The 23,948-nt window shown below is 41.5% G+C and overlaps 1 protein-coding gene across 6 annotated transcripts in view; it reads right to left on the reverse strand.

Moving 5' to 3' along the window:
* Positions 1-6,028: 6,028 nt before the first annotated feature.
* Gucy1a1 (guanylate cyclase 1 soluble subunit alpha 1) overlaps positions 6,029-23,948 on the reverse strand; it is a 62,111-nt gene continuing 44,191 nt past the window's right edge. For all 6 annotated transcript variants that reach the window (XM_013160330.3, XM_063260884.1, XM_063260887.1 and 3 more), the window contains 4 exons: positions 23,391-23,876; positions 19,002-19,145; positions 13,248-13,402; positions 6,029-8,498 (listed from right to left, as the gene is read on the reverse strand). In XM_013160330.3, the coding sequence (XP_013015784.1) occupies positions 8,297-8,498; positions 13,248-13,402; positions 19,002-19,145; positions 23,391-23,876 (987 nt within the window). In that variant the 3' untranslated portion in view covers positions 6,029-8,296. The remainder of the gene's footprint in view (positions 8,499-13,247; positions 13,403-19,001; positions 19,146-23,390; positions 23,877-23,948) is intronic.

Below are 23,948 nucleotides of genomic sequence, written 5' to 3' on the forward strand. Positions count from 1 at the left end.
ATGAGCTAGCTATAAACCTCATTATAGTCCTCTGTCTCAACTATTTTTTTATGGTAATGACTTAAATCTGACACCAAGGTGTAGAGTTGTTACTGTAACTATTCCTGAAAATGTGGAGCAGCTTTGGGATTAGGTATTGGGCAAAGGTTAGAAGAATTTGGAAGGGCAGGCTAAAAACAAAAAAAGCTAGAAATGCTATATAATCTGTGCATTTCAGGTGTTGCTGGCAAAGGCTCCAAAGATGAGCTGAGCTGAAACATCTTCAACACTGGTGAACTAAGTGGCCTTTACCAGAGAGTACTGATGGAAAGGCAGACAGTAAAGGCCAGGTTGAAGGCGAGGTCTATGACGGAAATATTTTAATTCAATTGGAAATAAAGCATGTTTCAAGTGAGTTAACAAAATTTTAACAATATAACTGGTTTCTACTCACAATTACCATTGATTTCCTTCCTTAAATTCAATATAAATATATATTTCTGTGCTGGTCAAAGCTGCAAAATTTTACCCAGGATGAGTAAATTTAGGAGATCTACTATACAACTGGAAGACATTAGTAAGAATGGATTACATATTTGAAAATTGCTTCAAAAGTAGATTTTTAATGTACTTACTACAAAAGAATATTGTGCGTAAGGTAACGGCTATATTAATTAGATCTGCTTAGCATTTACACTATGTACATATGCATCAAAACACTATATTGCGTAACACAAATATACACAATTTTTGTCAGCTATGTTTAAATGCAATTATTGTCTGAAATGGATGAGAGTCTTCCTATAACCAAAATGGCTCTTTGTACTATTGATGAGAATATAGAAGAGTTTAAGGTACTAATCCAATTGGAGAGAAAATCTTGTCACTGAAGTCACAATAACCGCACCATGGCTCACAAAGCTGTCTATGAACACATGTTCTGATACTTGACATGCAAGTTTCTCTTCATTCCTCCTCCCCAGTGGAGCACAAAAGGAGAAACCATTTGTCACTCAGTTGAATATACAATTTGGTGGCCACATTTGCAACTGTCTCACATGGACTTTCCCTCAAATGCCATTAACCTGATCCTTACCCTCCACATCTAGCTCCTCGCCCCTTTCTAGAAAGCCAGGGGCTAGGGATTCAGCTCAGTGGCATAAGCACCAAACAGAAAGCCAGGTTTTGACCAGCATTATGTCCCCTGCAAGATCTGTCATAAATGTGAAGGGCCTGAGGGTTCAAAAGCTGGCAAGGTGTGACAGGTTCCTACTTGTCAAAGAAGGCATGGGGTTCCTCGGTGAGTAACTGAGGTAAATCACAATAGCAGCGCCACTCAGAGGGTGTCAGGGTGCTCTTGCTGATCCCCTAGTCCCCAATTTCCACAGGGCAGTGAGAAGAGAACAAGTGACTGCCACTTCAGGCAATGGGCTGCATCACTAGGACAGAAATCCTGGTTTTGGGACAGGCGTCCTTCCCGCTGGGCTGTAGGCACGTCTGCCTTTGCACTTGTGGGAGATGTGACCTTTTAAAGGCGCTGCTACAGGAACATTTTTGAAAAGTTATTATAAAACCAAGATGCCCAGAATCTAGATATTCTCCCCTGCACATATGCAATTATAAAAACTAGTGGAAAATTATCTTCCAACAGGATGTAAAGGAAACAAATTGACCTCCAAACTTGGGTAACTAACAATTATGCTAGGGTACACCTAAGACACCTTTGTTTTCAAATTCAGTTTTGTGAAACTTTGGGTTTTGTGTGATTTGGAAAACTCTTTCTGATCCTGTTTGTCTACATTGAGTTTTGGGTGTCTTCCTCCATCTGTAATGGCAAGACTTACATCAGGACGAATGTATTTACATAACTTGGAGGAATCTGTTTACTTGAGTCAATGGTTCATTTTTCTTTTTAAACAGAATTCATCTTAAATTTTAAGAGAATTTTTATTTAAATACTTTTGTTACAGTATTTATGCAGCTGCAGTATTTAACAAACCTCCAAGATGCAGTCATATTTTGATAGACTTTGTGACTCTGCCACCAGAAGTAGAATTCAAAATAAATGTGTTATTTAAAGCAATGATGAAAGTAATAATAAAGAGTATAATTAATACCGAGATGGTTTTCAATACAAGGGTTACGACTCAATTTTTTGTACATAGAGGGCGAACTAAAAGAATTACTGAATTTAAGAACAGGCATATACATAAAGAAATGTACATTTACAAAAAGAGAAAATGTTGAGGTATACTGTATCATAAGCATTTGCTGAAAAAAACCTCTTACATGTTTAGCATGTGCATTATAACAAAACACTAGTTTCCTTGAGAGCTTAAAAATAAAAAGTGGGCTCATCTAAAGCAGAAATCACAGACACATGCCAGTTATTCATTATCTTCTCAGTTCAAGCATATTTATTTTCCCCCTGTGGACAGTAAGTTCCTGCTGAAGCCATCTAGGAATAGGTTCTAGAGCGTTCCAGAAGCTCTGGAAGTTTCTGTGTGGAGTGCAAAGTCACAGGCACATTTTTGGATGGGCGATGATCTCCATCTTTTTATGTAGATCTTCAAGCACTATATGATTCCATAAAAAAGGAAACCACTGGCTGAATGGAGAAGTTTCCAAAGCTAAACTTAATGATGATTCAAAACAAGGAAAGAAAATACCATCATTTCTGTTCATATCAGGTTCATTTAGGAAAGAAACTAAGCTATCCTGATACATATTATGTGGAGAGCTAAGTATTATATTTGTTAGCACATACATGTACATATATGGGTGTATAGTAAGAAATGAGAGGAGAGGAAAGCAGTTAAAGCACTTCACTAATGGTGTGCAAGAGGTCAAAAGGTTGGGAATCACTATTCTGTCTCAGGGAATATCAAAGATTCACAAGGAATTTTTAATTTCCATATAGGAAGAGGCAAAAGAACAGTAAATTCTCAGATTTTTTTGAGACAGGTCCTCATTTGTAGTTCAGACTGTCCTTGAACTCAAGATGATCCTCTTGCCTCCCAGCTGCTGATTTTACAGGCATGCATTACCATGCCTAGCCTAGAATGCTACTACATATTATTGTTTTTTTTTTGTTGTTGTTGTTGTTTTTGGTACTAGAAGTCAAGATCTTGCATTTGCCAGACAAGCGCTGTGCCACTGAGCTGTATCTTCAACCCTGCTAATATATTTTTATTTCTTTCAATTTTACATTACACAATTTATTCAAGGGAGATGTCTCATAATTAAACAGCACCTGGTGCTGCACAATCTTGAATTATTAGGAACTGCTACAGTATTTCTAATGGCATTGATCACCACAACATTGGTGCTCTTATTCTTGGTGTGTACTACTTAACACATTGGACTGTCCATCTCTGTAATTGTATTTTGTTTCACTTTGTTCTGTTTTAATTTACTCTGATGGTAACTTGAATTTCTTTCTTCTATAAAGATGGGATTGGCAGCATTTCAGAATACTCAAATATCTTAGCAAATCCTTTGGGACCTGGGCATTATGCAAAGTCATTTTCTGCCAAGCAATTTTCTTCACAGTTTAGCAGATTTGTTTTCAAATTAATTTTATGGTATTCTACAGCTTAAAAGATTAAAAAGGCCAAAAGGAAGTCACAACTTTCTCTAGAAATTTCCTCCAGAGTATTTGAGATTAAATCAGTCTCGGTTGTGCCATTTTGTCCTGGTTTCTATACCAGTGCTTACCTCTAACATATGACTATTTCATGAAACCAAGTTTGTTTTGATGGAAATGAATCTGCACTAATTTTTTAAAAGAAGTATAGCTTTTAAACATTATATTTTTCCTTCTGTTTACTTTTTGAGATTAGAAATCTATGGGTTCATGATGGCCTTGCTTTTTTTTTTTCATTGAACGAATAGGAAGAAATGGGCATTAATAAGAAGAGAGAGTCAGTTAATAAGTGTGGGGTTACGCAGACTAGTCTGATGTAGGTATGGCCAAACGCAAGACTGCTTTAAGGTGATTACAGATGGAAATACAATGTGCAATGTTGAACCTGGCTTAAAGTTATCAACCCTAAGTGCCTATCATTAACATAATAAAGGAAAAATTTTAAACGGAGACCCACTTCATCAGCAAGCTAAAAGCTAGGGGCTGGGAGTGAGGCTCAGTGCAGGAGCTTATGCCTTAGCATGCTGAGGCCCTGGGTTAAATCCCCAGTCCCTGGAGAAAAATGAAATCTAGAAGCTGGCACACCAAGAGCAGAAGGACCCTGAATTTAACGAGAGCCACAGGTGCAGTCCCACCCCGGGGAGCCTGGCAGTCACCGCTGGAGCAAACTTTCCCTTCTCGGCAGAAGTCACCAAGACTTCTCATGACTCAGATACCCTGACAAGTATCATGTGCAAATCTTGTTTGCTAATGACATCTGGTGTTCTCTTTCCAAGGCAAGCTGTGTCCGATTTTAACCTGCATAGAATCCCACTTCCGTGTTGTGCCTTCAGGGTTGTGTTTCTACTGGGGAAGACGGGAAGATTTCCTTACAGTACCTGCAATGGCCCTTGGTGAGCCCTCTCCCTTGCACCATCTCCATTCCTGCACCCCTTAAGGTCATTCTTCTGTTTAGCTGCCCACGCACCGTTATCAAAATAGTCTGCACTTAAGTGCACAATTGGGTAAAATAAACTCAGTTCTTACTGTTCAGTGAAGGGAGCTCTTTGGATCTAGAACCAATGGCCCATATGTTAGAGGTTTAAGGTGCTAACAGGCACTGCAGGAGGCTGCAGAAACTTCTGGATGTGGAGCCAGTTGGAGAGAGGTCTGCAGGCCCTGGGGCTCGGGCCTTCAGCAGGGCCACCTGTCCTCTCTCTTCCCTTCCCCATTTTGTTCCCTGAACCAGGTGCATTGTTTCCTCTGCAGGCTATCACTGTGCAGTGCTGCAAACGCTTTCCTGCCACAGCAGGGCCCTGCAATCACAGGCCCACCTAATCCTAGATCAAAACCTGCAAGAATACCAGCCAAAACAAACAGGTTTCTCTTGATAAGTGGCCTCAGATAGTTGTTACAATAATTTGTTACATGGTCTAGCAAGCTGCTCCCACAAAATATAGAATAAACACATGTAATATGTCACTTATTAAGTGATTCATACAGGTCCGACACACTACTGCAGTCATTCCTAATGTCCTTCTCTTTGGAACTGCAGCAGTGAGTTCAATATATGTCAGCTGAAAACAAAAAGCAAAGAAAAACCTAATACCCTTAGACTTTATGGTGGCTTCGCATATTGGGTGATTCCTGGGTGACCTCAGGGAACCCCGGTCCACCCTCGGGAGACAGTACTTGCTCCCCATTTCCTTCATTTGCAGACCCACCAAAGAGCAAGGTTTTTATCCTACACCTTCTTACCTGAGAGCAGCACTGGCCTGGGCAGGTCTGCCTTGATGGGCTGACAATCTTAGAAGTCGTCTGGAAGGTGGGGTGATTAAGGCACAAGCAACGCTGTCCCTGTTAGGGGCATGCAGAGCTGATGGCCTTGAGACCAACACGCAATTCCACTGCCACGGATCCCAGCTTTCTGCTCAGGACACGAGTCTGGTACAGTGATGCACATCTGCAATCCCAGAACCCAGGGAGGTGGGCAGGGTGCCGCAAGGCAGAGCTCCCGAACCTCTTAGGGAGACTCTCTATTAAAATAAAATCCAAAAGTGTTGGGGACCAACACTGCATCTGACCTCGTGTGGAAAGAAGAAAGGAGAGATGCAGTGAAGGCCACACAGGATAGTCACTTTCCTCTGAAATCTACACACACACCCCAGCCATCTATGCGACTACTTACCCACTCATGCGTGCACTTTTAGAAATTGCCTTCCAAAATTTTACCTGATCCTATCAATTCTCTTCCTTTGAGATCTGACATCTTCCTTGTCTAGCAGCTTTGAAACTGCTGTAGAAAGAGCAGACACCACTTAATCTGCTTTACTGCTTCTTTTATTTCATTTTTCGTAATTCATCAGCCTTTGTAGGGTCTTCTAGGGGAGCCTGTCACAGATGACACAATTTTCCAGGAAAACATAATTTCTTGGATAATTTTTATTTACATAAAATGCCAAAATGATAGAAAAGATGCAGGAGTAGAACAAGCGACCTTTGTACAGTTTGTGCCCGGATTACACACATTTCCCATTTGTTCTGTTTGCGTGTGATTACACAGCGCACACCCATGGAAGACACGGCTTGCTTTGGCAAGTGCTGGGGCCCATCCTTGCACAGGTATGAGGCAGATGCTCAACCCATGGGCCACGCTCTCAGCCCTGTGAGGTGCTTCCAAATTCTCCCTAACTCACTCTCAGGTCATCACCTGCAACCAAACTGGGGTCTGCTTAAAAATGTATTTGATAAAGACAACATTTTATTGTATGCACTCTGATATCCTATATTTCCAATTACTTCCCGTGTAATAGATTGCTTCACTAGAAAAGCATTTACATTTTTATTTTCCTCATAAATATTCATTTAACTTGTCATCACCGTAAGAATGAAAATGTATTTTCCCCGGGCTATGGCACACCCCAATCACAAGGTGAATGTTTAATGAAACACATCTCATCCTTTAATAAACCTAAGTATCATTCACTGAACAGTAATCACCTTAGTATCTGCAATGGCACTGTTGGGAGTCTGGAGGTCACTTGTAGTGACTGTTATTCTTGATGACATTGGGGTGCGACTGGGTGCAGTGGCATTGTTGGGAGTCTGGAGGTCACTCAGTAGTGACTGTCATTCCTGATGACATCGGGGTGTGCTTGGGACTACAAAGAAACTTTAGCCTGAGATGTTTGCAGAGCTCCAGGTCAGTCGGTATCTCTAGGCTTTTGCTAATACAGACTTAAAAACTGTAACATTCATCTTTCTCTTGCTTTTAAATTTGATCTTTAAAAGTAAAATCATTTCCCTAGCCAAACTCAGTACATTTTTACTTAGAATTTAGAGCGACATCAACATTAAACATACACATTGAGGTTTCATGGCTGAGACCCTATCTCAGTCTCAGAGAGCTTGGTTTGTGCAAAGCCCTGGGCTCTACACATGGAACCGGCATGCCAAGAAAAGAAAGAATAAGAAAAGTTCAAGCTTCAGAAAAATGTTCAGAAATTTCTCCCACTTCTACCCCACTAGTGGTCTCTTTAGAAGATATCATCAAAGATATTTCAACGGAAAAATTCACAGAAGTCTACTCGGCAATACAAAATCTGGGTTCCTGTTACCACGGTCAGCACAAGTATTTAAGGAAAAGGAGCTATCAAAAATGATAAAGTCTTAATTTTTACTTCTGGAATTAGATTTTCTTCTTAGGAACTTAACATGGCTCAGAATGGCAATTGAGAACATCTGCTAAAGATGTTAAAATTATGTGTGCGTGCGTGAACACACGCACACGCACACAGATATGAAGCCTTCACTGTTCTGATTTAGGGTTTACGGTAAGCTTCCTGGGTGGATACTTTAATCCCATTGCACTTGTGGCTAAACTAAATTAGATTCGGTACTGCATTTAAACATAGCCCACAAGCCTTTTTTATTTTGAATATTTTTACAATTATGATATTTAAATGAGAAACAGAAATTAAACTTCTAAGGTCAATTGAGATGGGCTTTACTCTGTGGAGAATAAAAAACAATAAATGTCAACTCAAAAAATATATTTATTTTATGACATGTTGTATTATAGAGAATATTTGTAACTTTAAAAACTGGTAATATTCTTTGACATTTACAGAAGTAGTTTTTATATCATAGTGCACCTAACCTCTAACTGCTTATTTCCTACAAACAAAGGAAGCAAAAGCAAAAAGAGGCAATAAAGAAAAACCAGCTCAGCCTACTTACGCTAACAGTTAAATGAGGAACTAAAACGAGCCGTGGAGTGGAGAGGGAAAGGGCCGCAGAGCTGGGACTGCAGTTTCTATCCCGAAGCCTCTTCCAGCCATGCTATCAGGACTACACTATGACAATCTGGCACGAGATGCAGGCGGCCGTCGCTGTGCAGAGCTGGCTACGCAACCTGACTGTGGACCAGATGCAGAGCTCCCAGCGAGTGCAGGCAGGAAGTGACTGCTACAGAACAGAAGTCAGCCCCATGTCACTGTCTGAGGCTTCTCTCAGCCAAAACGATATTGCAGCGAACACGAGTCTGTCACGTTAACTGGGAGAAAGTGGCCTGTGAGCCTGCGCCAAAAATTTAATGCTGCTCACAGCCTTCTGTCACCCTAAAGTGCTTTCCAAGGTCCCAGGCACCCTCCAAGGAGTCAGCCCCCACAGACTACAGGCGAGCACGGCTCTCTAATCCACACCCGATGCTTTGCCTAAGAAGTTGGCGTTGCTGTCATCAGGCTCGGTTCTCCGGAACCACGGCTTTGAGTTTGCTCCCTGGTGGTAAGCGTCCAGAAAGTGGCAGATTCCGGGGATTTCACTGGGAAAGTTGGGTGGAAGCTCCTCCCTGGATCGAGGGGTGAACACGAAGCCTGGACAGTCTTTAAGGAGTCTGAAATGGTTAAAGAAAGAAGATTAAAATTGCACACTAATAATGATCTCTCGGGAAAAAAAGCAACACAACTGGACGACTATCACTAACCAGCCACTTCACTTGTGACAGACTTTCGTGATGGTAACACATCCCCAGTGTACTGCAGTGACAAACCAAATCCACGGTGACATATAACTCTACTAACCAGGAGCAACAGTTACAAACACTTGGGTACTATAACAGCACAATTCACAGTAGTTTAAAAGTAACCTGCCTGGCAGGCGCAAGGCCTTGGTATCCCTGATATCCCTGATACCAAGACGGAAACAGAAACCACAACAAAACAAATAAACAAACAAACAAAAAAATTTAAAATAACAAAAATAAAGTAACCCCAATGTCTAACAATAGTCTAGTGATAATGTATCCCACATGCTATTGATAAAGCTTTCTAAATTCAAAGTGGTCACAAGTCCACTTATCAATTCAAAAACTGTATAAATAATATTAAGCAGCAGCTATGGATAAAATTTTGTGAAACAAAAATGACATGAGAATGACTTTTTGATATTTCAGTAGAATTTTATGAGATTTAATTGTACAAATTCAGACTTCCTTTTGGTACGTATTTGTAGTATTTCTCTTCTAAAACTCGTCTGTCTCCTCCATTTCACTATTTCTTACCACTTGTCCCTTAAGCTAAACTCACTTTAAATTCAAGTCTTACTGATTAAGTTACTGAATCTGCTTCCCATTTGCTTGGCTAGCTTTGCATCAAATTGGAACTTAATAAGGGTCCTCTCTAATCTACTATTCAGGCCAGGGATAAAAATGCTGCACGGCCCTGTGCTCTAACCCAGCTTTTACGGAAAATTACTGATTGTTTCTGCTCGAGCAGAACATGGCCTGCGATTTAGCAGCCACGGTGTTGTGTGTGAATGGCACAGATGGTGGAGTGATGGTGCTGAGCTGCATTTCAGTGCTGTGATGTTTTCCTAGGTCCTGAAGAAACACCGCAATACAAACACACATGTCAAGAAGGTATCTCCGCATGTGCTATTCTCATTCTAATCTTTAGCCACACAGCCATCAAAATGGAATCTGCAAAAGAAAACTAATGAAGATTACTCACTACACACATCAACATTTTTGAGTGGCTACTGTTGAAAGGCACAGAACTTGGTGAACGCACTCTCACTAGCTGTGGGCAGAAGACATACTCAGGAATACACAGTACGCAGCGCACACAGCACGCCTGCAGAGTGAGGTGCTACAAGTGAGTCGTGCCAGTCTGGAGTGTGAAACCAGTTCATTTCAGGGCCTGAAACAGCCAACGTGGGCAAATACTGATACCCCAGAAAGTGGCAAATGCTGAAATTTTGAGGTTCTTTCTTTGATTTCTCATTCCTCAAAGGTAATTTTCTGGTAAACCACTACATGAGGAATCCTCAAAGTGAATGAACTAGATTTTTGTGAGTTAGATCGACATTTAATCAATTGAAAAGAATCATAAAACATAATATTGAGAACATTCAAAATAAGTCCTAGAAAGACTTATATTAAGTGATAGAGGCTGAGTTTTCTCTAGTTTCATGTAGTGAATAGTACTTTATAGTGTGTATTTGTCTAAATAAAGCATGTTAACTATTGCTCACCCTTTAGATAAAACATAACTATCTCCTGTGTAAGAATAAAGGGAAAGCATTACTGTAATACATACAATGGAGTACTACTCAGCCGCAAAGATTGTACTGAAGTCTTTATAAGTAAATGGATGCAACTTGACACCATAATCAAAAGTAAAATAAATCAAACTCATGTGTAATCAAACTTCCTAGTATAAGAAACTGAAAGACCAAATAAGATCCAAAATCCACAGTAAATATTGTACAAGGGTAAGAAACTATACACACAAATAAGATATCTAAGATGACTGTATTACTAATTCTACTAATTCTTGGGAAATAAAAGTTAATACTCATAGGATTAGATCAATTTTGCATGTCTGGATCTGGTAATCTAAGCAACTCTTCTGAAGATAACAATATGCAACGTTATAACCATTGTTAATTTCCTATCTTATTCTGAAAGCCTATACTGTTACTGTTTTGGGTTTGTTGCGGCTGCTGTTGTTTGTCTCTTGTTTTCAGCTTTTCTTTTCTGTCTTTTGTCTCTTCAATAAAAAATACGTATGAAAGGAGTACAAGCTGCAGCAACACCAGTGTGAGGGGTGGAGGCCACGATCTGGCCTTAGCACGCAGGAGGGGAGGGTGTGGCAGGCAGACCTGAGCACGCGGGAGGAGACCTGGGCCCTCTGGGTGAACCACACAGGAACAGGTGGGGTGCCAGGAGGAACAGAAAGCATGTTCCCTGCACCACTCCAGGTCTGAGGAACTATGAAGATCAGTCAATTGGCTAAGCGGGAAGCAGATTTCATGAGGATATTGTGTGGGAATTCACTCAATCAAGTTACTTTTAATGTGTCAATTAGTCATTTAATTAGTCTGTAGCACTGTGGAGACTTACAGAATGGACTAGAACTATCTTAAAAAGGGAGAACAATAAAAAGTTGATTTTTAAATTTACTTAAACTCATTTACTTTTCTTGAGACAGGATCTCGCTGCTTTGCCCAGGCTGCCTTTGAGCTTTGAGCTCCTGGACAGAGGTGATCCTCCTGTCTCAGCTTCCTGAGCGGCTGGAGCTACATACAGGTGCACACCCCAGTCCATAGCAAGAGAGTCACTCACAGAAACTCCCTGCGACACTCAAAGGTGTGATGGGGCAGGAGCAGAAACAACGGACTCTCCGGGTGTGGCCCTGGGGTAAAGCGAAGGCCACATAGGCCTGGCACTGGGAAACCTAGTAAGAAGCCATTTCAAACAGAGATGTCACATTTAGCCTACCCAGCAGCGAAGAGATGGAAGGTGAGGAAGGTCTCTGCCAGGTGTGCAGACAACCTGGGTCAGAACCAATCCGTGAGGCAGAGGAACTGTCACTGATGCAAATGTGAAACAGCAAGAAAGCATAGAGAAAACAGGTAGGGAGTCCAGGCGACTCCTTTGAGTCCTGATGGATAAAGAGGCAGAAAGAGAAGCTGGCAATAGATGATGGACTTGGAAATAAAGAAATGTTATGTTTTCAGGAGCTTTTATAGCAAGACATGCTTGTATTCTACTGGCAATGACATTTCAGGCGAGAGAAATTGACCACGGGTGGAAGGCAGTTATTCTGAAGTAGAACAGCTCTTGCCGAGGTGACCAGAAGGATGCTGGCCAGAGCAAAGCAGTGTTCAGGCAGAGGCAGGGCTGCTGGCCCAGTAGCCTGAAGTGGAGCCCGGGCAGGCACTGGGGCAGCCTGGTATGAAGACAGCACGGTCTCGTCTGCTGCCCTGCTTCCGCTGTGACACGCAAAGCAAAGTTACCAGCTGGGCGGTCTAGAAAGATGACGGTGTTTCAGGAGAGGAGACTCCAAGAGAGCCACCCTTAAGAACAGGAAAGATACTATATCTACCGTGTGAATCTGGAAAATGATTTAGTATTTAAGTGTTCCCATTAATAGTTTTTAACGTGACCAAATTTAAACCACAGATGCACTTCTACCTGAACGGTTGGTTTATTTTCTGGTTGAAGGTAGACAAATGATCCCACAGTTGAGGACCTTCATGACTGAGCCTGCCCCCTGTGTTGTTAAGGATACCAGAGTGACGTCAGAGAAGACAGTGCTCTCGTCTCACTAGGTGAAGGTCTGAACCAGTCCAGAAGACTGTGCGAACAGCAAACCTGTTCAGAGAACTACACATCTCCCACTTCCCTACACAGAGGCACAGTGGGGAGTCTGCTTGGTCCTGTTCCTTATGACGAGAAGGGAGCTTCTAAAACTCTCAGGATCTCTGGGTTACATGAGTCCTTGAGGACTTGGGTTGATGCAGCATGGAAGAAGGATCTAGAAAAATTCATCGTTACTACTGAAAGGCTGAGGCTCTGGGTCAACCTGACTCTGGTAGGGGACACAGACGCTGACAAAACAAGGCCAATGAGTTAATCAATCACATCCTCATAATCAAACTAAGCAAACTAACGAGTCCAGACACCAAAGCTCCAAGTTCGTGGTGCTTTTCTTGTTGGGAACCCCACTGATGTGGTAAAAGGGTGATGTGTGTGATCCATAAGCAGGAGACAGGGAAGCTCTGTATCAGGAACCCTCTCGGACCCCACCTTGTCCATCTCTTGCTTACCAACCTTCAGGTGTCCCTTCACAGTGAAGCTGTAAGGTAAGTGTGACACCCACTGTGGGCTCTGTGTGCCTGGGAGGTCTGGGGAGCAACTGAGACTGCAGCCATTTGGTCAAGAGTGAAGGTAGCCTAAGGACCTGGCGTGTGTGAAGCCCCTGATTAACGGCGGACCTCTCAGTACCAAGCCCTTAAGTTGTGACTGTAAGTATGCCTACTCTGAGTGGCTCAGGCTAGAACTGTACTGCACTGCAACAGCTGACATCACAATACCTAACGATACACATGATCACAAATCAAAACTATGAAAGAAGACATGATATCTGTTAAGAATCCCCATTGAGCTACAAATATGTCTTGCAGCTCAAGAACATCTTTAAAACAAGTTAAACTGAGTGTTATAAAGATTATCACTTTTCTTTTCTCTTTAAGGTCCTCTCAGACAAAATCTGTGGAGAATGAATGAAATCAACAGAGAAAAATGGCACCTATACAAAAACAAAAACAACAGATTTCAGGTGCTTAATGTTCTCAGTACCTGTAGGTGGTTGGACTGACATTGATTTTCCGTGGCACGCTGCAGGACTCAAATTTGTTAGCCAGAGTCACATTGTTTCCGAAAAGACAGTAACGGGGCATTTTAACTCCAACAACTCCAGCAAACACTGAGCCAGAATGCAGTCCAATTCGCATCTGAAAGCAAAATTAACAATGCTGTGGTCACTGTAAAGCACTTGACAACGCTGTCTGAATGCACTGTCTTGACAATATTACCATAAACACGGCAGGTATACATGTGTCTCTCATGTGGTATCTTTAACTCTCTGGGAAAGTACCGAGCTGGGGAATAGCTGGGTCAGCACAATTCACAGAAGCTGAATTTTGGAAGTAGTCCATATGTCCACCAACAGGTGAATGGATAAATAAAATGTAGTGTTTACACACCATGGAGGACCTCTGCACTAAAGAGCAATACACTCGAGTCATTTGTGGGCAAACAAATGCACTGTGAGACATAAAGTTCAGTGAGATAATTCAGACACACTAGTTAAATATCACATGGGATTCTCTGGGATTCTAAATGCCAAGTGAAGTAAAAGAAAGACAGTAGAAGTAGAGAGAGGTGTTTCAAGGGAGAAGGAGATCAACAGATGGGGGCATGGTGTGGGGAGAAACAAGGGATGAAATCCTGCACGTGTACCAACTCCACTCAAAAAATGTATTAATGTATTCAAAAATTACCAAAAAGGGGAGATGAAAGGATGGTGAAGTGTGACGGAGGAAAGGGAAAAAGAAACATGTTATGTTCATGTGTCAACTTCCCACAAGGAGTGTAAACATCACGTACTACACACATATACTAAGAAACTAAAATAATAAAAACTTATATGACCAGTAATTTCCACCCAAACATTCCTTTCCTTGAAGCCTACAGTCAACGCCCCTCTGTGCTCACCACGGAAGTTTACATCACCAGTGCAAAATCAGTGGTCTCCATGTGCCCCCATAAGCTTAGTAAGCCATGTTTACTGCACCCAATTTCAGTGTCTGAAATGACGAGCCTCTCACAGTCATCACAGAGACTGTGACCGCCAGCATCTGTGGCTGTTTGTGTACACCACTTCCCTGCATCAAGTAAAAAAGATTTGGTTTCTGAATTCCAGGAGTTGTTTCCCAAAATGGTGATAGCGAAAGACAAAAGAAGTTAGTTCCAAGGATCTAAACTGGGTTTCCAAAAACCTGGACATGATAAACTGTGTCTGCAGTTTCTGCTGCTAGAAGGGTGAGGCACAGACATAGCTGGTACCCAGGAGGTCAAGGCAGCTTGGGCAGCATAATCACATTCCAGCTCAACAGAGACCAAACAGATTTAAAAGATGCTTTGCTTTAAAGTAGCTTTATGCAAAACACCTCCCACTATTCAGATAACTAAAGACGGAGGAAAACTGTAATATCTAGGCAGAAAATGACAAAGAAAAACACTGGATTTGCACTGCTCTATTTAACAGCTTTTCATTACTATGACCAAATACCTGATAAAAACTTAAAGGAGATTTCTTTTGGCTCACAGTTTCAGAGGCTTCACTGCATGGTCTGCTAGCTCCAGCTGGAAACCCCCTGGTGAAAGGTGTGATGGGGGAAAGCTGCTCACCTCATGGCAGTAAAGCAGACAGAGAGGTGAGGAGTCAGAGCGGAAAGGAAGGCGCCCAAGCAAAGACACATATTTCAAAGGGCACCCTCCAGGGGTCAGATCCTCCAACAAGGCCCCCTATTAATGGCCCATTCACCAATGAACTCATAAATGTGTCAGCCTATTGAGGACCCTCAAAACTCAAACTCCTCTTTACCCCTTACCTCTGATCACTGTTCCACTGCAAACCGAGACCTCAGTACATAAGCCAATGGGGAATCATTTCCTATCTACATGATAACTGTTACAGCCCAAATAACAGTGACTGCCATCTGTGTAGTCAACGTTCACTAAAGTCCAGATCCACAGAACACTAAAACTGCACCATCTCTAGGTTGTAAGAGGCAGTAGGAGATATGCAGGAATAAAATTAAGGAATTAGGAATGATCTAGGGAGACACTGAGATGGACCAACGAGATGATTCTAAGGACACCAAGACTCTGAAATTACTGTACAACAAAGCAAGTTAACGTATTTATATGACAGATACCATATCCATTATTTCCAACTTTTACGTTCAATTGACTTTGAAAAATTTTCTTAGATATATGCATTTTAATTCAGTCATGGACTCAGTAATTTAGATGCAAATGAAGAAGAATCAAGGAACTCACTTCCTGCCCAATTCTTTAGCTTATTTTAGATATCTGCTACCGATTTTCCAGAATCATTTGCTTTTTAAGATGTTGTAATATGAAATCTAAGACATTTTCAAACAGAAAGATTGTAAATTTGGACATTTGAATTCTAACCAACTCCTAGTAATTGATAGCAAGATTTGTTTTTCTCTGATCATTTCTTCATGTATAAAATACAGTGGTGGGTGATTCTTAAAGGCAGAGTTTTACTTTATGGAGCAAAATTCAGATAACTGCTAAATTTTGCTCTTTTCTTCTTAAAGGAAATATGGTTTTATAAATCTAACAAATATATAATAAAATAATAGAAAATTATATTCTACCTCTAAATATAAGGCATGACTTTGGCAGAGCTGAATGAGAAGTTTTTGCTTTCTTGGGCCTTCTCTAGTTTTTCTCTGTATATTTTGTTACTTTAATTGTTTGTGTGCTTAATCTACCATAGCGTTTTCGTTTTTATTTCCTAAATACTATGTAAACGCATGTTCCTCACTAAGCCGAAGTCTTTCTGATTCCTCCCAATGCCACTTTCCATGACACACCTTCCTCCATTATCAACCTTGCATCAACCCCACAATTTTCACAGAGAAATTTTCATATTTATGAGCAAGAAATGATCCAAGACATGAAACACACCTGATGCCCTGATGTATCTCTATTCAAGGAAAAAGACTTGAGCGTGGAATAGTGAAAGCCTTAGAATTCTGACACCCAGTGCAAGCCTGATGGAGACTTCCCAAGGAGTCTTCTACACGAAGACCACTTTTGGTTGTAGCTCATTTCTCATGCCCGGCTTCTGGGTGTAGGAAAGGAGGCGACCACAAGTGGATTCTTATGTTACTGCCACTTTCTCACTCTGATTGTAACATGCTGCTGTGTCTCTACCTTTAATGCGCTTACACTTTCTAACTCTGAGAAGCCGGACAGCTGTGAGGACACCAGCAAGAAGGGGGGAGTCACATGTGTGACAGAAAGAAGAAAAGCAGATTTGAAAGGAAACAGTTTCTATCCTTTCTATTCCATGAGACAGCAGGGTAAAAAACTAGAAGCAGCCTTGGCTCTAAAGCCAGATGAGGTAAGATTCCAAATCCTGACTCATAAAACCCTAGACTACTCTTGCCCACCAGGAATCATGCCTTTCTCTTCATCATATTGTTGCAAAGATTAGACGAGACAACGTTTCGGCAACAATTTGCTCCCTGCTGTTATTCAGTTACATTTTCCTCCCCTCTGCTTCTGAGACAGTTCACACTTATCTCCTAAAACCATCTAATATTTCCCATCCTGGAACATGAAATGTTTAATGTCTTGCTCCACTGGTCAGTAAAATTAACCTACAAGTACCCAGGTACTACCTGTATAGTCAACTACATGTAATTCTCCCAAGTACAAAGAGCTTAAAACTTCCATTTAGATAAAAAAAAAATGTCATTAAACCCGCTCCCCCACTGAACATACATCTTAAGAAATTTATTTATGTGAAAATCACTGGCCCTGTTAGTAGTCTGAATATTTTTAATATTTGCTTTGATGTGTTGAATTATTACACAAAAATTAGAAAGGAACACATATTTATTTCTCTTTTGTAAATGTATGTCTGGAAGTTTAATGTTGTGATACTTTTAAAACACAGTTGCAAATTAAGTTTATACTCCTCCTATGGAGACAAGTAATTGAAAACTAATACCTACTGGGTAGACACCATTGCTCTAATAGAGCAAAGTGAAAATGTCTCTGTATGTCTTCTAATGCCCAAAATTAAGGAAGGAAAAGTATATTTAGCTCACAGTTTGTGGAGGTTTCAGTATGGCTGGCTGCAAGGCAGGGTGGCGTGACACTAGGGCAAACGTTCACAGCAGGGGAAAACGTTCACAGCAGGGGAAAACAGCAAAAGCAACAAAAACAGAAGCCGGAAGAGCAATCCTCTTTTCCTCCCCTATATTGTAAGCTGATTACCTGCCCTCGGGCAGGTGTAGCACTCACTTCATCTCTCTGCCCTCCTTTTGCACAAGATGAGGACATTTACAAAGCGAGGACCTTGGTCCCCTGCTAAATCACTTAATTAAGCTCTTACACTTCTCAGACTGACACAATGAATCAACCATCACACTATCCCAAGGCATAAACAGCACCTTAGGGCATGTGTCCTCCGTAGAATGTAGAACTGCTGAATTACTTAGTTAAGTTTCTAAACTTCTCAAGTTGACACAGTGTATCAATCATTACATAAGAAGTCATGCAACTTCCATCAGTCTTGTTTGATGAGACATAAGCCCCTTGTCCAAAGTGTTACTATTCTGACACTGTGAATCCAAAGCACCACATAGAAGAGTGTGGCAGACAGTCTAAGTTGAGCCCAAGGTGTCCACCTCCCTCAGCATTTTGGAATGCATTCCAAATGGTGCAAACTCAGTAATTCAGGCACCTTCAACTACCAGAGTGTTCTCAGCAAGAGTTCAAGACACTGTGAAGGAAAGACATGACACGACCACAGATTTAGAAAAGAGCTACAGAATTCCAAGAGCCCCCATTACAGTTAAACAAAGCAAAGGTTAAACTTCTATTATAATAGTTATTTTTTAAACTTTTTATTTTGTTTTATATTTTATAACATACCAGACGGAATTCTACACTACTTTAAGGACCCAAGTCTGCTGATCATTCATTGAAGACAGTTCTACAAAACTTCAGTGGAAGATCTGCTACAAATAGAAAATGTAATTGTAGACCAGTCATCCTCTATTATACAATAACTAGTCTGTTAATGTTATATACAATAAGACAGTGTTTCAGAATCTGGCTCATCTAAAATTTTCACGTTATAAGCCGTGGAAAATATGATGGACTTGTACTCAGTATCCACTCTCACATAATGCCCTGTGGAAAACTAAAAATTAGAAACCTGCAGCTTCTAGATGCATTTAAATTAATTAGTCAGATGCATCTGCATGAGGTGTGGAAGGCAAGATTTCCATTGTGTTTGTGTTTCTTTGGCCCCAAGTGTGACCACAGCTTTCTACTGCATGCTGAGCAGAGGGCCCATTTTCCAGGTCCACATCTTCTGATGTCATAATGTGGGCTTTCCATCTTCCTTGTTCAAACTGTAACAGGTGCAATTTTGTCCTGTAGTCAGCAGAAGAAGCCAACAGTTTTCTGAGCATAGTAGTTTTCTCACTGTGACCGTGGTGGGGTAGCTCTGGAGTTGGTCTCCAGGCCATGGAAAAAGCAGTGGTTTTGAAGTATGTCTTTGGCAGTCAATTTTCGAACTTATCGATGGCTTCTTCAGATCTCTGAATAGTTTTGTAACTGTTTAGTAATAGCTAGTAGTAAACTTCTTCCTGTTTTAACAAAACAGAGATTTTGCTCCTGGCAACTAAACTCAATTAACCCATTACTCCTAGGACACTTAACTAACAAATATTTGCTCTTATGACATCTTCTGGACCACACCACCTGCCTTACCTTGATGGGTTCTCCATGTGGAGACATTACTTCATCAGACAGCTCCATCATCTTCAGTGCCATGAGTGCTATCTGCACCGCGTGGGTATCACTTTCTCTGTGCAACCCCCCAGCCACACAGTATGCATCACCAATCGTCTCCACCTAGACACAATGTATTTTGCATATCATAAATAAAAACACAGGGAGAACTGCTGCATACATCATAGCAGAAATCAAAAATCATATGGCATAAATCTCCAGTGCTCAGCAACCACGTAATGTGAACAATTTACTGTGAAAACCAACCAAGGTAAATCAGATACCCTCAGAAGTGACTTTTCCCCTCAGGATATTCACTGCGTTTGAACCTTACATCAATTCTACACTGCACAGCTGCACAATTCTGTGAACAAAGAACCAGGAGCCTTCTACCCTGGACCTGCCACTAATCTACCATACCACAACCCCTTTTAAAATTTTGTTTGTTTGTTTGTTTTTTTTGTCTTTTTTGTTTTTATCGGTACCAGGGATCGAACTCGCGACTGCCTGCTTGCAAGGCAGGCGCTTATGCCGCTGAGCTAAATCCCCAGCCCCAACCCCTTTTAAAATTGCTACCATGCAGAATACCTTTTGTAGAAACCAATGGTATATTTTGCACTTAAAATAAATTGGTTGAGATATCAGAATCATTTTGCATCATTTTATAGTTCCCTCATTAAAATAGTTTTTCCATGAAGTTACCCAACAATAAATAAAATAGTAATTATAGTAAAAATGTGTAATGTAAAGTTAAAATACTAACAGTTATAAAAGTAAAAATGATGATTTTTCCAAAGGAGTTTTGGTATCTCATAACAATCATAAGTTTCTAGCAGATATGAGTCACAAAGACAGAACTCAAGCTATCAAACCCTAAGACAAAATGCCCCAAAGGCTCTTGGAAATCAGGCTGTTATATAAATTCCAGGTATCACCACCATCATCATCGCTACAAGGACAATTTTTAATCTTCTTGTGTACTAGCTACAGGAAGCTACATGTTACTGTAAATCCATAAATAATTCCTGCAATTCTAGTAGCTGAATTTTTCTTTCCTTTTCAATATTTATTGTAATTCATAGGTCAAATTATTCTTCTCAACCATAGCCTCCATCATGGAGGGATTAAGGTGAGAAAAGAAAAACAAAAAGGGCACAAAACCTCAATAGTTAATTGCAATAATTTCCCATTCACATGTAATAAATGCTGAAGCCCTTAAAACAGCTTCAAGTTGTTTTTAACCTTTCTGCTAATCTTTGACTTTATCTACTAATTCTGTCTCTTGTCCACATTTCTCCCAATGTCACTGAACTCCCTCTGCACTTTCTCACCTCTTAACCAGCTTTATTTCCCTCCAAAATATTAGAGCAACTGAAATACTATAAATATACTCATTTACTATCTTTATTTTCCCTCCCAAAATATCAGCTTTCTGAGTTTGTGTATTATTTTCACCCTTGTACTGTTAGTGCCCAGTAATGCATGCACAGGGAGAGATGCCTTCCATAAGCTGTTCCTCAGTTATGGAATCAGAGAAGGGCTCTTCATAACAGCTGAGCTGTCACAGGTGCTCAGCATACAGCCTGCCTAGGAGAGGTCCTGCTGCCCACTGGGATGCGGAGTTAGGTGCCTCCTGTGCTCTGCTCTTGGGGCATTTTGTACCTGCATGGAAGAATCTTTGGTCACATCAAAGGAATCTGGCCCTTGTTAGCTCCACCCTTCTCTCTTCCTCCCCCAACATGTGAACTCTGCTTTTAGGGATCATATCCTCCTATTCCCTACCCATGGCCCACTGGTGTTGCTAAATGCTGTATAAACAGTACACATTTACTAAGGCAGTGGATACAAGAATACAGATATCAACAGTGCAATAATCGAAAGATTGAGAGACAAAAAGAAAGTGAAATTTTTTTCCTACAAATTTCTGCTTGTAGGAAAATAGATCTACCTTGAAATCATATAAATCAGACACAGGTTAAATACTGCATGATTTCTCTTACGTGAGAAATCTAAAGTATAAATAATTTAAGGAGTAAAATAAAAGATAGATGATAGGGAACAAGGAAGCAAACCCTCTGGAGATGGAAAGAGAATCCACAGGTGGAGGAAGAGAGACGGGAACTAGGAAGGATTAAGTTGTGCTATGTGTATGCACCAACTTCCAGTGAGAAATGCATTCATGACACAGTGTGAAAATATGTACTAACAAACATGCACAAATATGCAAATAAAGACACACATGCATAAATGCACAGATAAATAAAGCAAGTCCTGGCACAAGCAGGTCCCAGGATACATAAGGTGGACTTCTTCCTGAAGTCACTGCACTCCTAAATCAGGCCAAATGGCCATCCACTTGGTGTCGGACCCTTCCCTTCTACCTCCCATCCCTTCCCAGGTATTTTCACGAGGAACAGGAAGCAAACAGAAGGAAGGGCTGAGGACCAGGGGGAAGGTGAGGTATTCTACAGCTCTAGTGTGGGGGATCCGCCAGGGAACTCCGGAAGGAGCGTGGTCTGGAAATCCCCGCTCAGGTGTCTGGATACCACACCCTTATCATGATCAGAATCACCCAAAGCAGAGGACACAGCTCCTGGCAGCAATCACAGCCATCTGCAGCAGGGAACAATGTCACTCTCACGGGTAGGAGCAAGGAGCCATTTCCAAGACAAAACACGACTAAGAATAAATATAGTGAGTTCCACAAGAGGCCATCACATTTACCCAGCTGAAGCCAAGGATTTTGTATGTAATTATACAGGGATTTCGCCTCCCTAACCCACACAGCCCTCTGGGACTCAGCTCTGGCTAGAATTTCCTGTAAGGAACTTCACAAAGGGAGGTTTTGCTCCCAGTTTCTCAGATGAAACAAGGCAAGGATGCAAGAATTTATGCGTTCCCATAAATAAATTATTTTCCACCTCAATTATTTATTTCATGCTGGGTTAAGCTCTGGAATTTCAGATTGTTATGCTGCAAATTAAACAGATGGCTGCAGCCAGACAAATATGATAAATATTTTATTCTTAAGGCAAATATATAAAACAAGGCAAAATAATTTAAACCAGTAAAAGCTTTTAATTCTAAAGCAGCTAACAGGACTTGAAATTCTTTCTTTACTCTCTTCCTAATCATAGTTATTTATATTAAAAAATCTTCACTGGGTGTCAGAGACAGTCACTTCTATGTAAGTGCTTAGAACAATAACTGGCTAATTACAGGCACTCAATAAATCCTGGATGCCTGACCCATAACCATGAGGTGTGATTGACAAGTACAGTGAAATGCAAAAAAGAAAACCGACTACACTAAAAGACACACTGCTGTTAGGCCCCTAACATACTCCCCTCACTTCAAATGCCATCATCCCCAGCAGTTCTTGGTACCCTCTTTTGTTACACCTTAACTGCGCCATCCTGGGTGCCTCTATGTCCGGTATAGATTCCAAAAGTTCACCTCTCAGTCATTTTGGCTTTGGGGAGAGCCAGAGGTGGCGAGGTGGCAGAAGCAGTGAGCCAGGCAGATGAGGACACACCACAGGGTTTCTAGGAGCCTGGTTTCTGTTGGATCACACTTCGTGAAGACACTCCAGAAAGAGAACTTCCAGAAGTGCTTCAGAAAGTGGCGAGAAGGATGGGCTAAGTGTGTTCAAAGTGAAGGGGAGTATTTTGAGGGGGATGAATGGCAATTTTAAAAAAATTAAAACAATCATCATACATTTTGATCACTCATGTATTATCTCTCATAATCTTTGTAATAATCTCATTTACTTCAATTATGGGATGTAATGCACTGTTCCTGTATGAAGATGCTGTGTGTGGCTATTGCTCTTTTTTAGCAACAAGAAAGCTCATTTCACTTGCTCAGTTTACAAAGCAAGTAAGACAGAGGAAGAACTCAGAAGACAAGCCTCGCCTGGCCCTGTCCTCTTATTCTCTTGTCCAGGCTGCACAGATGGCCTACGACAGTGATCTTGATCAATGGAAACTGACTTTGCAAAACATCACAGAAACTCTGTATTCATCTGCTGGGAGACATTTTATAGTTCTCATGTTTCTTTACTTTTACGGATAACAAAGGCTAAAGTTTTCCTATGTGGCTCAGAGCGCCAGGGTGAAGCTGCTGCTCCACTGATTTAACTCTACCTCTTCCGTTCAGCCTGCCCTCCCTCTGTTCTGCACAGATCCTTGAGAAGACAATGCAGTAGTCCTTTCCGGGAACAATTAGCTCTGTCTCTGAGCCCACATGGAGCTATTTCTGGCTGGAGAACACCCACATAATTAACGGCACAGTGTCTGTCCCAGGATGCAGCCTGCAGGGCCCTGCAGAGAAAGCCTCTCATTTGCCTGACAAGTGAGACAGCCTTACCTTGTAGACGTCCAGCTCGCCACACTGCTGGTCAAAGCGCGTGTAGAGCGCGTTGAGCATGGTGATGACCTGCAGAGGCGAGCACTGGGAGCAGATGGCAGTGAACCCCACAATGTCCGAGAAAAGCATGGTGACATTGCTGAACTTCTTGGCTTGCACCATCTGCCCTTGCCACAGCTGCTGAGCAACCTCGCAGGGAAATATAGAGCACAGGAGGTCGACTGTCTTCTTTTTCTCCTCCTCCAGGGCACGGTGGGCCTGCTCCAGAGTTGCCTTCAGCTTCCCCAGCCTCTTCTTCAGGCCGTCCTGCGCGCGAACTTGCTCCCCGATCAGCACCACATCCCTCAGTGCGTTGTGAATGGGGATGTCGGACAGATAGAGCCCTCGTCCCGTGAAATCTTCTAATCTGTCCACACATGGCGAGCCCAAGAACAAGACCGCACTGGACTCGACAATGTAGATCATCTGGCCTTTGAGATCCATGACCTACAAAGCAAAGGAGACCAATCCTTGTGACTCAGTCCTGTCTCCAGTGCCTTCCTGAGAAAAAGCAAGAGG

Source organism: Cavia porcellus, unplaced genomic scaffold, assembly GCF_034190915.1.
Source record: "Cavia porcellus strain 051 isolate PalLab524CR breed Dunkin Hartley unplaced genomic scaffold, mCavPor4.1 scaffold_14, whole genome shotgun sequence".
In the NCBI taxonomy this organism is placed as follows: domain Eukaryota; kingdom Metazoa; phylum Chordata; class Mammalia; order Rodentia; family Caviidae; genus Cavia; species Cavia porcellus.